The sequence below is a fragment of the Zalophus californianus genome, chromosome 3 (assembly GCF_009762305.2).
Source record: "Zalophus californianus isolate mZalCal1 chromosome 3, mZalCal1.pri.v2, whole genome shotgun sequence".
Classification (NCBI taxonomy): domain Eukaryota; kingdom Metazoa; phylum Chordata; class Mammalia; order Carnivora; family Otariidae; genus Zalophus; species Zalophus californianus.
The window spans coordinates 167048227-167065126 of record NC_045597.1 but is presented as its reverse complement, the minus strand read 5'-3'; the positions used below and the strand labels follow the sequence as shown (position 1 = coordinate 167065126).

Genomic DNA, 16900 nt, shown 5'->3' with positions numbered 1-16900 from the left:
GGTTTGCCAGGGCGCACGTGGACAGTCCATGGCACTGCCCCCTAGAGCTTCCAAAGAAACAGACCTAGAGTTCCTTCTTCCTCATCCCACGTCATATGGTGTACGCGGTGCTGATATGCATACAGGTCACTCCAGTGTATCTGTCCCGTGGTTAAAACACAATTTCTTCCACATAGGACGATCCATGACTGCCACCTCTAGCCAGCCCCCATACCACCCCCAAAATAAAAACCCCACAACACTGAACCATTCTGGGTTTTTTTCTTGGGGAGAGAGGGTGCTGATGAGGGTTGGGAACATCCTTAGAAAGGAATCCTTAATGTTTAATTGAGATGTTCTGAGAAAGAGGCAGAGTCAGCTCCTTTTGGCCAAATTCCTGATAACCAGAGCCGTATGTACTAGTCTGCAAGCTATTTCATGGTTTGATTAATCAGTGCAAATAAATAAAATTTAAAGTAGTGCTCTTCACTTTAAGGATCCTCCCATTCAGTCCCAGCTTGTCAGTTTGAGACTTTCCAAGGAGTGGCCAGCAAGGCTGTATTCCCACTCATCCATCCACAGACTTTGGGGCAAGAAAATGTGGAACGAGAAAGGTAAAACCCAGAGTAGTCTTCCCCTGCCGTCGCCCTCCCTCTTGCACAAAATCTGCAAGTTGGAAGAAACCTTGGATAATCCAACCTTCCCTTTTACTTCTGTGGAGAACAAGAGGTCCAGGGATGAAGTAACTTACCCAAGGGCCCAGGGACAATGGGGCCAACCTGGGCCAAGAACTCAGGGCTCCTCACTTCACTGGAGCCCTCCTCTCTGCAGTAAGTGGCCTTGTTAATATTTTTCGGTCTCCTTTTCATTGGAGATGTTGCTGAAACCTAACTGCTTCCCAGTTACATAAAAGCAATTTGCTTTGTGGGGCAAGTACAAGTTTTTGCTTTAGATTTTCTAGATGGCCTACATAGGACATGAAGAAGTAAAGAACACCACAGAGAAACAGCCCAGATGTTCTTGGCCAAAGAGCAAATCCATGCAACTGAGGGTCAACCACCAAGATGGCTTTTGAGGAAGACTAAAAAATCAGAGTGAGTTGATAGAAAGTTAAGGGTTACTAAGCAATGCACAGAATTGTGTCATGGGTATTGACTTCTTATATGATGTTCTAAATTAATTTTCAAAACCACGGGATGGTTAATGCCTGTGAGTTTCAGCTATTTTAACTGAATGATGTATTAAAAATATATATATTTGTGAAAATGAAATGAATAAGTAACACTATGTTGGACCCTATTGGTTGGTAGAAGCCTGCAGTTGACGCTTGGAAATTCCACCCGGGGAGGGCACTGTTTAAAGTACCCCCTGGGTACTCCCTCTATGATGCCTTCTCCAGATAGATTAGGTCAGTGTTTCTCAACTGGGATGATCTCCCTGGCCCTCCCAAGGGACATTTGGACTTTTGGCAGTGGCTAGAGACATCGTTGATTGTCACAACTCGGGGGAAGGGATTGTGACCAGCATCCAGTGGGTAGAGCCGGGGATGCTGCTGAACATCTTGCAGTGCACAGGGCAGCCCCACACAACAGAGAACCATCTGGCCCCAAATGCCAGTAGTGCCGAGGTTGAGATCCCTGGACTCAGTGAAGCAATGGACATTTTCAGGACAAACCCATAGGATGGCTTTGGTCAATAGCAAATGTCTCCCTGTAGTTGCGTTCTCTGGGACACTGGAAAGGAGGACGTAGGTCTTTGTTCTCTGTGGCGTGCAGCAACAACCGGAAGGCAGCGAAACTGCTGATTGCTGGGAGCGGGGACCTCAGAAATGAAGATGAAACTGGCGAGCTTTCATTTGATTTATCGCTCAGGGACACCGAAGGGCATTTCTCTTTCAGTACCTGCTGCAATTTTCTACATGGATGATTGCATAGGTAGATTAACCTTATATATAAGATATGTTCCTGAAAAGTTGTGTGTAAAATCGTATTATAAATACAGTCAGAAAATTCAGTAAACACTAAGGGGCCAGTGAACTCTTTTAAAGTGAAAGGGCCTTTTAAATAATATTTTCAAAGAGGAGCATGCCTATATATTGCACTTTTTAATGCAAATACTTTATTTTTCCTGCACACTTTTCTTACAAAGCTCCATAACTTTTATGTAAGAAACAGTTTCTCTTCCTCCTTCCTTTTCCTGACCTTATTCTTTTCATTTAAAAAAAAAAAAATCAGGGAGAAAGTTAACAATAGACTGTCTGAATTTGGGAAGGTCATTGATCAGTCTGTCCATTATACAGTTCAAAAGATGACTGCTGGCTTACAAATGGTTAGAAAATAGGACTTGGTTACATTCTGAAATCATTAATTTTTTATCTCAGACTTTTTTTCAGTTACTGACCTTTGGCTAGAAAGAGCAGGTGTACTCAGCCCCTCCGTCACCCCAGGAGTGTTTGTTGCCCCGGAAATCCCCAGTAAGACTCAGCCTCTTCACTGAAGCAGGGTGCGGAGGTGCCGGGATCAGCAGAGATAAGGGAGTGGTACTGAAGGAACCCCACGGTTTTCCCCTTATCAATCACTGCCCTGGGGCAGCATCCCTAGGTGTATAAATCACTCACTCAGCAGGGCAAAGGGGGCAGGAAGGAGGAAATTTACTTGATAAGGCTACCATTAGTGTCACTTCAGTGACAGGAGGGTAGAGAGGTGTGACCCAGGGAGGACAGAGCCATTGCCACCAGGGAGGAGCCAGCCCAAACCAGAGGCAGGAGGAGACCTGGGTCTGACCTTCAGCCCCCTGGTGGGAGGGAGGCGCTGAGGGCAGGGAAATGCTAGAGAAGATTCTACCACTGTCGACTCTCCGGACCAGTGTGGCTCCAGCATCAAGAAGGCAGGTACTATAGAGTCATCATGAAAGGTGGTGTCACACCCACCTGCTCATTCCACATATGGTCACCCGTTTTTGTCCCACAGAACCCCAGTGAGTAGGAAGGAGGTCACTGCGAGCAACATTTTACAAATGAGGAGAGCAGACCACCAAGAAAGTCAGTGACTTGCCCAAGGTCACTCAAAGAAAGGGTTGTGATTGGAACAGGAGTCTTCTGACTGGAAGGCCTGCGTTTCCCTCCAGGATGGCGCATTCCCCTCACTCGGATAACCAGGCTTCGGTGGGAACCGTGGCTGGGCTGTCAGGAGTCCCGGGTTCTAGTCACAACCTGTCTAACTCACTGGGTCCTCATGAGACAATCACTAAGCCTTCTTAGAGTCTCAGGCTTCTTATCTATGCCAAGAGGGGGTTGATTAAGATGTCCTCAGGTCACGGTGGTGACATCGGTGCAGTCAGACTGCAGGAAGCATCGCTGGAAGACACCAGGAGGCGCTGCTCACCCTGGAAGACGCAGACTTAGCTGCATTACTGTGCCAGGTGCTCCGCTACACGATTTATTTGTGATTCCCTTTGAGCCTCACAAGACCTCTCTGAGGGGCATGTTAAGATAAGGTGATTGAAGCTCAGAGAGGTCAAGTGACTTGCGCTAGGTCACTGTCACAGACTGCTCAGGCTGTCCTGCAAAATACCACAGACCGGGGGGCTCCAACAACAGACACTCATTGTTCACAGTTCTGGAAGCTGGGAGTCCCAGATCAAGATCCAGCAGGGCATGGTTTCCGGTGAGAGCTTCCTTCATGGCTTGCAGACGGCCACCTTCTTGCTGTGCTACTCACATGGCCTTTCCGCTGGGTACACACACTGGGGGAGAAAGAGAGAAAGCTCTCTGATGTCTCTTCTTTTAAGGGCACCAATCCTATCAGATCAGGGCCCACCCTTATGACCTGATTTAACCTTAATTACTTCCTAAAACCCCTATCTCCAAATGCAGTGTCACTGGGGGTTAGGGCTTCAACATCGGCATTTGGTGGCAGGGTGGGGAGGTGGCCACACAATTCAGTGCATAGCAGTCATGCAGCCAGAAAGTGATTTGAAGGTGGGATTTGAAGTCAGGCCATGTCACCCTATTCCTGCTTTCGTAACTACCACTATGATTTACTTGCCCAGAGAGCTGAGCTTGGGCAGAGACTGCCGGGAACAGTGAAGCTTCTGTCTTTTGGTCTCTCAGCTGATCAATACGCCCTTCCTCCCCTCCCTACCCCACCCCACTCCCCACGTCTCTTGCTCCCTGGGTACAAAGGTGGGTGGGAGGATCCTCCTTTCACCAAACTTTCTGAATCCTGAATGGTGCCAGGGCCAAGTCAGTGGCACGCTAGGGAACGGTGCCCTGAAGACCGTCCTATGTTGCAGGACTGAAGCCCAAGATCCTAGAGGAAAACCAACAGAAGCCCAAGCTGAGCCCTGAGGACTGCTTCCTGCAGAGTCATCTTTGAACCCAGCCTAGTGCTGGACCCTCCAGGGACTGCTACTGGTTGAACTAATTCCCTGGGCTCCTGAGATGAGGGAGTAGTTGCTTGTCACTCCCGAATGGCAGGATGGGCATGGTAATCTGCACTGGCCAGCCACCTCCTGGGGCAGCCATAGTTGCGCTTGTCAGTTCCTCATTATTAAAGACTTTGCCGTAAAAACAAGCCATTTGGACTCCTGTACAGGCTTCCACCAAGCCAGACAATAAACTAGTCATCCACCTGGAATGCCTCCTCTCTATAAATTACAGTATCTGAGTGTTTTCTTTAGAAACTTTTCTTTTCCCCACTTTCTCATGCTTTACTCTTTCCACTTGTGTTACAAAGATGGGCTTACAGTGGTGGGGGTTTTCCCAATTTTTTAAAAAAACTCCGAAGGACAATAGACCTGAGGATAACATTCAGAAAATGAAAATGTGTCCTTTTATCTGTCCAAACTGTTAAATGAGGGCAAAGAGTAACGGGGACCCACTCAGTCCCTGTTTACAGAAGCGGGGAGCTACATTTTCACTGCGGTCACGCTGGGGTTGGTGTTCAGAGCACTTGCAGTTGGTGAAACACCTCACTCCCGTTCTCTCTCACTTCACCCCAGGGCCAATGGAGGGGAAACTTCCAGAGCTCTGGCCATTGTCACCGTGGTCACACCATTGCTAGTTGACTGCTGACCCCTCTCCGCCGTAAGCCATAAGCCTCGCCGCAGCCATTTCTAATCAGGAAAAAAAAAAAAAAAATTCAACCGTGAGCATCTTGGAAAAGGGAAGAGCCCATTTCTGTGAGTCTCTCTCTTCCCGGTGGCAGGGCTCCCCGGAATAAACGTTGTCCTCTGAGCAGCACAGAGGCCACTGGGTTTCAGATGCTTGTGTCATGCTCCTTCCCACCTTGTTCATCATCTCCGTGGTTGGTTTTTGCAGATGTGAAAGCTGTGGAGCCGTTTTCCATTCTGAATGCAAAGAGAAGTCCGTCCCCTGCCCGAGGTGTGTCCGCAGGGAGCTGCAGAAGAAGCAGAAATCTTTCTGGCGGAGGCTGAACATGGACGAGAGCCTGGAGGAGGCTTGCAACATGTTCGAGCTGTCCTACCAGAACACCTGAGTCAGCAGGGGCCCGAGGCCAGGGATTGACCCCGGGCTGATGTAGCAGCCGGCAGCTTCCCAGCTAGCCCGTTCGATCCCTTTGGAAGAAGAGGATGTCTCATCTTCAGCTAGACAATAGATGTAGATTTACATACATATCCACACCTCCCAATATGTCCTGTATGTATGTTCTGTGTAAATCGCTGTCCAAAAGGTCCGGGAAGCCTCTGTGGCTCAAAAAACTACCAACAGAGGCTTCAAAAAAAAAAAAAAAAAAAAAACTACCAATAGCTGAATTACATTTAGCCATGAATTTCAGCAGCTCGCTCCCAAGCAAAACGTGGTTTACACACAATGCTTTATAGGTCAGACTTGTTTTTTCCTTTTTTTTTTTTGGTTCTCAGGGGCCATTTTATTACACAGGACAGGACACAGGAGGAAGCATTTCCTACAGAACCACAGAACTTCGGGTTATTTTTGTGTTATTTATTTTTAGCAGAGGACGAAATAGCTGAGGCAAGCACTCACCACCATTTGTTTCAGAATACCGGGACGACGCCTGGGTCGTTGCAGGGCCGCGCATCCCTGACGCCGTCACCTCAGTCTCTGCCACACAGGTGGGGATCACCTAAGCCAAGCCAAACGGCTCAGACATGAGGCGTGCGCACTCCCTCTGACATAAAGCATGCACCCCCTAATTTATGAGGAGAGCTCCTTCTGGTTTTGAGGTTGATCTCCGGTTTTTTGCTGAGAAAAAAGACCTCCGAGACCAATGAGTGCATGTGTGGGTCTGTTTGCTGGTACGAATCCCAGAGCCCCCTAATGATGCAGTGCCCCACCATAGTTGGTTGAAAACCTAGCTTTCTGAAGAGCAGTTTTCCCGGGCTTCACGGGTAATATTTATGATGTTGTAATGGTGCCGGCCTGAGGACATTTCCTGCATTGTGGTTAAATGCATCGGTGTGAAGACTGGTGGAGATAATGCGTACATGCTATGAGATGGTCCTCAGTTTCTTTTCACAGAATCTTGTGTAGGCATTTCCTACCTTAATTATTTTAAATGCTTTATTTCTCATTGTTTTTCATTGCACTTTCATTTGGACCTTTAATTTGTCAATTTAACCGCTTCCACTTTCACATTTTTAAAATTGTTCACAAAATCAAAGTAACATGGGACTTCAAAACACCCATGCTAGGCTATTAAGAAAATACCAAACTTACAAATATAATGAATTCAGTGTAATAATATTGTTTAATTAAATATATAGACACACATATAATTGCCACCTTAAAGTGAAACAGAACGTGCTAAAATCATATCATAGGAATAGGAACTATAACGAATTGCTTCGCCACTTGGCCGAGTAGGGGGCCCCCACAGCAGTGGCTGTGGCCAAAACGTCAGGTAGAACAGCGCTGGAGATCATGGCTCCGGTGCTCCCACCGGAACTCTTCCCAGAACAGAAAGATACACTGATATTGAAACAGTTTTCAGCAGACTGCCTGAGAAGACTGTGTATGTTTCCACTGAGCAGATGCCCCCATGCCTTCCTGGTTTGGTAGTTTCACTACTGTTAGGATCTAGAGCATCAGTGGCTCACAAAGTACAGGATACATTTAACCCCATTGCCACTTTCCCCCCGACACCTTGCTCCCTCCAGATCCTAACTCTTGATACCTCCATCCATTTAGAGGCGAGACATTTCAGACAGACTTGTGCAGACCGCCAGTTCCTTGGGCCCCGGATCCCACGCTTCATTTACTTTCCCGTTCTACAGCAGCTGTGACCAAGGGCATAAAAACTTGCTAAAAGGCCAAGGCCCCCTTCATGAGGAAACCTTATGGAGCTTTTTATTCTTGGAAAAACAGGTTGACTTTTCCCCCACCCCAGTTATAGTGTTGCACACAGAAGATAAAGGGTGGAAAATCTCAAACAAGCACTTGGCACACAGGCAAACAAGTCTGATCCTCTCCTCCTTTTTCCTCCCCTTCGTGAAACACAGTATTTATATTTTCCAGCCTCAGAGAAGATAGCAGAACATGATCTTTCACAAGAGAATTATAGACCTGCTTATTATAAAACAGATGTGCTCCGATGGCAAAGTGCCTTTTCCCTCCGCCCCCAGCTCCCTGTCACCGTATCTCACTTCTGCCTTTGCCGTAATTACTGTACCCGTGATCCCGACTGTCCGCGAGGCCGTCCCCAGCACACTGCGCTCGGAGCCCTGAGGTGCAGCCCCCCTCCTCCCCGTCCAGCACGCTTGCTCTACCTACAGAACTACCTGCCCCACCTCACAGGCACCTAGCGTCTGGTCTGCCGAGGCCGTGAGATTCTGGATCCCTGTTCTAAAGGCCTTTGTCTTCACAGGTGCCCACATAGAGGGTCCTGCTAAATATGGGCCTCCCCTGGGAACTCCTAAGGAGAACCTTCTATCCACATCGCTTTCTGCGTATTTTCAATAGAGGGGAAAAATATATATATATATACACACATACATATATATAGGAGAGGTACTATCGCCATCAGCTACCCATAAGTAGGACTACATCCCAGCCACTTCTGTTTTCTCTCCTTTTTGTATGCCCCCAACAGCCCGGCCAGTGCCGCCTGCCAGCCTGCACAGCCACCACCACCCAAATCTGATAGGACAGCGTGGAGCCAGCTTCGGAATCGGGTCTGTCCTGAAAAATTCAAAATTGCTGTTTTCCAGCCCAGAACGCCTTAGAGCACATGAACGCCCTTACTGTTTTCCACCCAAACAAATGACTTGGTGCACTGTTAGGTAATTGTTCCACTGCTTAGAAACTGTCGAAACAAAAGCAAATCCGTGGATTACCACCTCCCTAAGACCAAGCTAATACCTGCTTTCCCTCACATTCCCTCTCTCATCCCATCTGAAATAGCTCACACATAAAACACACGAGAAAATAGCCAATTAATCTCCTAGAGCTGGCGGCTGACTCAGGGGAACCTCTTTTCACTTGAAAGGCCCATTCCCTGGTGGATCACTGGAGGAAATCCCTCCTAACGGTGCCAGAAACTCATGTGTGAGACCGTCCAACCCTGGTAAAATGTTGGCACCTAACCCTGCAGGAGAGAAGCCAGTTCCCAAAATAGACCTCACTTGTACCACTGAGGCCACAAAGTACTTTAAAAGCAGTCAACTGGAATCGCATCGTGTTCTTTCCAGGGCTGATTTTCCCCAAAGTTGAAAGCCTCTTTATGTGAAAACCACGTCAACGCCCGTCATCCCCCTTTGCTTCCCTGCCTTTCAGGGGACCGTATTACCCTTCCTTTCCTATCCGTAGGACTAAAGAGTGATACTCTTCGGAGCTTGCACACTTGATTCGCTGAGGGGGTAATCGTTTTTGGATTCTACTAGACTAGGCCTCCACCAAAAAGGGAATCTCAGTGGTGTTGGGAATTTGTGGTTTCCAACTAACTCAGTGGGATCTCAGACTCCTGCAAAGGGACTGTGCCATGACTTCCTTCCGGGGCAGCGAGCACCCTGGCGTTGACCTCACTCCGGCAGCCAAAGGCAGCCTTTGCGAAGCTAGAGAGAGTCCACCTTGATGAGGTCTGGCCTCTGGTGTGGTCACTGCGGGTGTACACCCTGGACATTGACGCTGGACGGTTTCTCCCTGTGCCTCCTTGGAAAGGCTTGGCTTCCAACCCTGGGGGTTTGTTCTCTACCTATTGGCCCAAAGAGGCCATGTGGGAATTACAGAATCGGGCTATGACCGGACGCCACACTGAACACTTCCTGCAAAGAGAGGCATTATCGGAGGAAGCCAAGATACGGTTGCTCCTAATTTAGGGTGAAGCCAGTACTGCTGTTCCTGAGTTTGGGCAGAAGTGTTCATCCCCACCGCTCTGCCGCGCTCTACGGAAATAACTGCATTAGGAAGTCATTCTTCAACTCTTGACTCTAAGACTGCTGAGAGTCAATACAGAGGTTATTTTATTTTTTTACTTTTCCCAGTAAAGAGCGATGCATACAACTTCCCCCTTATTTCTTGAATTTTCTGTCTCCATACTTTCCTTACTCTACGATAATGTCAGAAAGTAGAGAATTTGGGGCGAAACACAAATGAACACTCTTTCCTAGGCATGAACTGAGTCAGTAGAGGTACCATTTTCCTTCCGTTGGTACTTGCTATCAGCTGGGCGTTAGCATGCTGTGTACCTCGGACCATTCTTCTAACCCCGCGTCTAGTAGAACTCACTGCTCGAGGTAGAGCCCGGTGATGGGTGAATAAGCCCCGCGCAGTTCATTTAAGCAGACGAGTGTTGGTTTCTATCATGGGGCACAGTTAAGTCCTAGCACCCAGCAATTCCCAATGGTAGACAATTCTAATTTCATTGTATTCAGACCCTCTGACTTGAAGGGTTTTCTTTGGTGTGTCTTAGGGGGTGCACGCCAAGGTCAAATCTAAGTCACTGTTAAACTCTAGGTAAAAGAAGTGTGGAATGCCCTCCTCAGCACAACCATGGTTGTCAGGGGTTTTATTTAAAACGGGTTCCCGGTGATCGTGTTACGGGGCACTCTCATCAAGTGGCCTCCGAAGTGACAGAAGGCATTTTTCAACTCAAGGAAAGGGGACAACTGCTATTTCGCTTTGGCTCCTCCCTATGGAAAGAGAAGCCACCTTGTTAGAAAGGGGTGGAACGAAGCCACGGTCGTTGCCCAGGGTAGAAGATTCAAGCGCCTACAGCAATTCTAAGCGCGGTGAAGACTCCCTTCTCTTGGCCATAGCGCTGTAGACCAGCCTCTTCCCCCTCCCCTTGATCTCATCGCCCTCCTCCTGAGCCGGGGTCAGGCCTCCTGGCCAGAAAGCCGGCCACAGACCCGGCAGATGGTGGGAGCCTGCACTCCTCCTCCATGCTGGGCTTCCGCCCTGTCTTTCCCCGTAGGAGTGCCTTACAGTACTGCCTCGTGCTTCTAGTCTCCTCCGTGGACCCACTTGAAGCCTGCAGGGCCCTTTGCCTCAATACAGATCACTTTGCTTCTTCCCTGCTGGCCACTCTTCATACAGATGCGCTCGGAACCTGCACATTCCACAAGCATGGCAGACCTTTCACCTTTGTTTAACCTGGTGCCTTAACCTCACGAGGGAAGGATTTCTTTGGGGAACACACTGCTAAAGTAGAATGGTAGACACGTGGGCTTCTTAGCTCTGTGGACACTTATACCAGGAAATACAAAAGACACAACCACATAATGTTTTAACTTTGTTTTATGCTGTTTTGTTTTTTTTTTTTTTAATTACTCTTTTTATTTGCTTGCTTGCTTTCTTTAACCAAACTCAGGGGAATGTATGTCATGATGTCACCAAGGCCAATGAGTAGAGGAATTAAACCAGTTCTCCGTAAAGTCGGTGAACTTAGCCTTTCTTCGGGTCAAAAAATTACACAAACACAGAATTTTCTTTTCTTTTACTGTATAAAGTTTTTCTTTTTTACTTCGCCCCCTGTTTTCCAAGTAGGAGGTGGGAAGCCTCTGGGACACATTGTGATAAAAATGTTTCTGGGTGGCGTGGGCAGTCCACCAAGCTATTAAATTTGGCTTTTGCTGCTGGAGGCCTAGGTTCTGATTTCGGTCACCTACCACAATCTTATTTTGAATAGCCAGAAGCCTACCATACAAGATTGGGGGTGGGGGGTGGGGAACCTGTCTTCAAAGAATAGTAAAAGGAGGGAAAACGTTTAGTTTGCAAATGAAGAGCACTGAACCTGGTGCAGAAGAGTTCTGCTCCACTTGTTCCTCAGCTCCTGGGTCAGATCCGTGTCGTTTTCCCTTAGTTCTGCTCGTGCAGTACAGAATTAGCTACAATTCTAGGTTTGGGCTATTATATCACTCTGTGTTGAGCTATTTGAAATGTGCGAATATACACACACACACATATATATGTTGTTTCTGTTTTCTGGAATGTATTGCCTTTTGTTTTGGCATAACTTATACATGTTTTTGTTTATATCATTTTTAAATATCAGTAACTGTAATAATATAAGATGAAGTTGTGTTGTTGACAAAAGCCCGAGTTTTTATGGTCATCTGTCATATAATTTAAGTGCACCAGTTCCTAATGTATAAAGTTATCTCTCTCTCAATAAACAATACAGAAAGTACTTTTTGTTCTCATAACAACTTCTTTAAAATACTGTTTTCACGGCCGTCGGGGGGCGGGGGCGGTGAAAGCCCAAGATGAGCTCTGGATGTTAATTCAAAGTCAAGATTTGAGCTTTATTGAAAGTGAGCTACGAGGACTTTAAAATCTCTCTTAATCTTGTAGATTTGGGTTTTTCTAAATTCATCAACTCATAATACCCTCATCAGCCCTTCCCATGCTTCTGAAGAATATAGTGTAATTTTTTAAAAATGCAAATGTAGTATTATGGGTCTTGTTTGCGAAATCAGCATGATTTCCTTCAGGTCTGAGACAAACCTGCCAAAGCTCATGCATGGAAGGTCTTCCTACCATACAAAGTTCCACCCCAAGCCTCCTTGCCCTCGTTTCGTCTTGCCACCATGCTCTCCAAATTAGATGGACAAGTGGCAGGCAGTAAGCCACTAGGCAAAGATGCTGGTCTTCCTGAAGAGCATATTCAGGGGGCAAAAAGTGAAGAGTAGAGTAGGTGTTTATGTGAAAGATAGCAGTCCTCTGGTGTTGAGATGTGATCGGGAGTATCTGCGCTCCCTAGCCTGGGCTGGTCCTTGCTTTGCCACCACAAAGGCCATGGGGTGCAACACCTGTCCGCTAGGAAACTTTCAAAACACCCTTTAAACTCACTTTCTCAAAGACAGACATTGAAGACTAGTAAAGGTGCTTCTGGTTAAACATTTACCAAAGGTGAACCCTGAGCCTCACTCCCCAAGACATACCTGTGTTCATGCCCAGCCTCTCTGCCTCCTCCCTCAGTAAACCAACTGGGGCTCACGCCCGTTCTGTCCAAGAAATAACTGGACTTCATCCTCACAAGACACCTGCTACAATCAGTGATAAAGAGAAACAAGTTAATGTTTCACAGAACCAAACCAGACACTCGATCTGGTCAGAGCCAGGATTCACTGGATTCACAGCGCTGGTTACCTTTCCCCAAGCTGTAGTAAACTGGAGCGAATGGGTAACTCCAGCAAGCTTGGCATTATCAGAGAGAAGATATGCAAAGATGTTTTCAGAAGGATGGAAAGTGACACGATTTTGTTCCTGTCTCCCCACCCCCAGGAGATGATGACTTGAATCTCCCCTCATTGTTTCCCCTGTCCTGTCCTTTGATGATGGCTTTAATCAGCGGTTCCCACATCAGACACAGGAAAACAAAAGCAAAATGTTAGGACCCCATCACAGACAACTGAATCCGAATCTCTCTGGATGGGGCCTGAGTGTTTATTTCTTAAAAGCTCCCTGGGTGATTCTCATGTGTTCTGAAAGTTAAGAACCACTAGATGAAATGAAGCAAGTTGCCCTGAAATAAACATTTGCTTGGCATCCCGGTGGTCGGCAGTGGGAAGGGCAGCAAAGGGATGTGGACGGACTGCGTGGCCTTAGTTGCCCTCTAGCTAACAGCTGCTGCCACCCTTCTTCCCAGCACACACAGAACAGTACTTCGGAACTTGCCGCGCAGAGGTTGCAATCGTTTCCATAAAACCTCACCTTTATACCCCCTTTATTTTCTTCCAGGGTGCGGTCAGCTTCTATTTCTCTAGTATATACTATCACCAGACAGACTGGTAAAAGGAAGTGGCCAGGTCATGGGCACAGGTGACTAAGCTGGCTACAAAGGGAGCCTTGTATTCTCCCTTCCACTTTTTCATTCCTCCTGGTTCTGCTGCACTTGTCCTCACACGCATGTGTGTGAGAGTCTGCTCCCAGTTCAGGCCTATCCAGTGACCTTGACCCTCATCACTCTTGAGAGTGGTGTTTAAAATGGAAAAGCACCAGTTGCTTCTTGCCCAGAAAGATCTGGGAAATTCATGAACTCTGGGGCTGCGTCCAGATTTGCCTTGGTTCAGTAGAAGAACTAGACTTAAAATGAACCAGAGTCCTTCCAAATGCAGGCACCTATTGAACTACCGACTTTCAGCCTCAACTGCCAGTTACGGGTGAATAGAAGCAGCCAGTTCTTCCCTCTTCTCCCTTTCTGAAGTCAGTGACTTTGATGACAAGTATTCCTCATTCATGAGCTTTTCCAGAGGGTTCAGAGTCTTACAAACTATCATCTCCTCCATGCCCACAATGCTTATCACATGGAAAACACCCACAGTAGCGATGACTTAATTCAAAATCACTATAGGCAGCTAGTATGCTGTGGAGCAGGAATACAGCCGGAAATGAACTTGGGTCTACTGGGGCCTTACCTGGAGTTTGGTCTAAAGCAGCACCGTTAGGGCGCCTGGGTGGTTCAGTTGGTTAAGCGACTGCCTTCGGCTCAGGTCATGACCCTGGAGTCCCAGGATCGAGTCCCGCATCGGGCTCCCTGCTCGGCGGGGAGTCTGCTTCTCCCTCTGACCCTCCCCCCTCTCGTGCTCTCTCTCTCTCTCTCGTTCTCTCTCTCTCAAATAAATAAATAAAATCCTAAAAAAAAAATAAATAAATAAAGCAGCACCATTAGAAACTACATTCCTGATTGGGGCAAAAAATGTTTTTAAATTTATTTTTTATTATGGTTTTGGATTCTGATTGGGGTAGAGAATTATTCCTCCCCCAGGATAACAAAGGCTTCTGGTACATAGAACCAGGAAGCCCGAGACAAAACACACCCATCAGAAAGATAGAGTTCATGCTCTCCTGTTGGCATCTGTTTGTTCACAGCTTGGGCAGAAACATCCAGCAGGAAGAATAAAGTGTTCCCATAGCTGAACATACAGGAATTCTGATTTATGGGCAGTGACTTCCAGTTTACTTGGACAACAGGGAAACTCATTACTCCACCTTTATTTCCTATTTCTCCATTGAGGGCTCCTGGTTTTATGCAAATCAGCTAGAGTTCACAAGTTCCGGCCACAATTCCGATCCTGCTGTACAATCTCCAGACAGCTGCTGGTCTGGGGGAAATTCCAACAGCTTTTATGCTGATGTTCCCAGACAGACTGATAGGAGAATCACTTTCAGGGACCTCCATGTTCTCCCAGGATGGTCTGTCGTTCTGAGACTGAAGAGCTGCTATTAGCACAGTAATTTTTTCAAATGAACATTGAGCTAAATTATCTCAAATGTATGAAGGAACATCTCTCATTGTGTTATGGAAAATTGCCTCCCAAATTACAAGACTATACAAAGCATATATTAATTTGGGGCCCAAGGACATCCAAATTGCCTTAGCTTCTGTACCGTATCGTGATGACACGCTCTTAATAACGCCAGGTTCCGAGGATACCACGAGGTGCACGTTGTTAGGAAAATCAACCAGGCAGGAGCTTTCTCTGTGACGATCCCCGCATGCATACCCAAGCCCAGCGAGAGGCCCTCTGTGCTGAGATGCAAGCCTTTTGCAGAGGAAATAAATCCCAATTGCATAGGCAGGGAAGTGAATTTGAATTCTAAACTGGGTCAACTTCCCCAGATGGCTTTCTCACTGATGCCGTGGAGCAAGGCAACAGAGGAAGTAGCCATCGGCGGCCCCAGTGTCCAGAGGAGATGCCCGATGACAGGTGTCTCAGGAAGTACTCCTGCACGTGCGCCTTCAAGTCCATGCCAAGGTGAGAGGGGGAGAGCAGAGGCCAGGCACCGGCTCACAGCCTTCGCCAAGGGTCAGCGCTGTGATGACGTGTGTCAGTGTGTGGTCCCACAGACAGTGAGCCCTGGAAACCAGTCCTGACTGAATTCCCCGCACACCGGTCCCCCTGCACCCAAACGTGCAGCCCACCACAGGATGCTTCTAATGAGGATTTTTCAAAGATAAAAATAAACATTTTTTAAGATAAAAATTATTAGATTTTGCCTTGCTTATTCCACCTAGCCTTATTTTTCATTTTTCACTTTTTTGAGGAAGTATCGCAAAGCCAATCCGAGACATAATGACATTTTATCCCCCACATGCTTTAGTACACATCTAAAAAAGATGTGTATTTTGGGGGTGGGCACCTGGGTGGCTAGGTCGGTTGAGCATCTGACTCTTGGTTTTTGGCTCCAGTCAAGATCTCAGCCCCAGATCTCAGCCCCGCATGGAGTTGGGCTCTGTGCTCAGCAGGAGTCAGCTTCAGGTTCTCTCTCCCCCTGCCACTCCCCCACTCTCTCAAATAAATAAGAAGTGTATTTTTTTCTATGTAGTCACAATGCCATTACAAATCTAACAAAATTAACAATGTTTCCTTGCTATCTGATACTCCATTTCAAATCAAATTCATTTTATTATCTCAAAAACGTCTTTTGTTTTGTTTGTTCAAACAGTAAAGCTTTTACAAAATAAAAACAAGATCATGAGGTGCCCCCACCCCAAGGCTTGGTAAATTATAAAAAAAAAAAAACAAAACTGGTGCCTCCTCAGCTTCCCTTCCACCTTTTTTTTTTAAGATTTTATTCTTTTTTTTTTTTTTAAGTAATCTGTACACCCAATGTGGGGCTTGAACTCACAACCCCGAAGATCAAAAGTCACACGCTCTATGGACTGAGCCAGCCGGGCGCTCCCCCTTCCACCTTCTTTAAAGTGTCCCACTCTTCCTTCAGAGGACAGTACTCTCCGTTCCAGGTCGTCCTGGTGGCCTGTCAGAGTCTGACTGTTGGGACCCACAGCCCCAGCTCGGGGTTTGACCTTGACCGGAGCTGGCGTGCACCGGGATGACAACCGCTAAAGGGGATTTCCGTTCACCCAACTCCCTTGAAACTGCCCTGAACTCTGCTCTTCCAAAGACCTGGGGGTTTTTATTCCTTAAATTCTATCAGCTATGCAGCAATGGCTTCTTTCTTCAAGTCAGCCAGAGCTGGTTTCTCACACAACGCCTTTCCCACGCAATGTCTCATCACAATTTGTCCCCTTTCTCTGTGCATTTGCCATCCTGTCCCGACCAAGGCTCCCAGCAGATGCTGCAGCGTGAACACACAAGGGCAGACCTGCCAGGGGCCACCATCCCTGGCCTCTATTCAGAAGGCGGCATCCCCAGCACGACGTTAGTGGCTTACCAAGGGTCCCAGAGGAACGGACTAACTGAAATGATGTGCTCAAGGAAAAGGGTTGGTTCGGACAGAACTGAGTAGAGAGAGAACCCTTGGCTTGCAGGGGAGGCAGAGGGTCCCATCTGTGGTTTCCCGGTGCCACGTTGAGACCCAAGGCATTGGCTCCTGAGCTAACCGGACACCCTGGTCCTCATGGGAAGGCACCTCAAACCTCACCTCACCCCTCGATGCCCTCACCAAAAAGACGAGAGCTCAAATCTCTGCGTCCCGTTCTCCCTTGGATGAGCATCTCACCCGAAAGCATAAGATATTCATGAAATAAAATTA

The 16900-nt window shown here is 47.3% G+C and overlaps 1 protein-coding gene across 3 annotated transcripts in view; it reads left to right on the top strand.

The window, feature by feature from the left end:
* Nucleotides 1–11578, top strand: part of PLEKHM3 (pleckstrin homology domain containing M3) — a 179048-nt gene extending 167470 nt beyond the window's left edge. For all 3 annotated transcript variants that reach the window (XM_027589656.2, XM_027589657.2, XM_027589658.2), the window contains exon 8: nucleotides 5300–11578. In XM_027589656.2, coding sequence (XP_027445457.1) covers nucleotides 5300–5477 — 178 coding nt within the window. In that variant the 3' untranslated portion in view covers nucleotides 5478–11578. The remainder of the gene's footprint in view (nucleotides 1–5299) is intronic.
* The last annotated feature ends 5322 nt before the right edge of the window (nucleotides 11579–16900 follow it).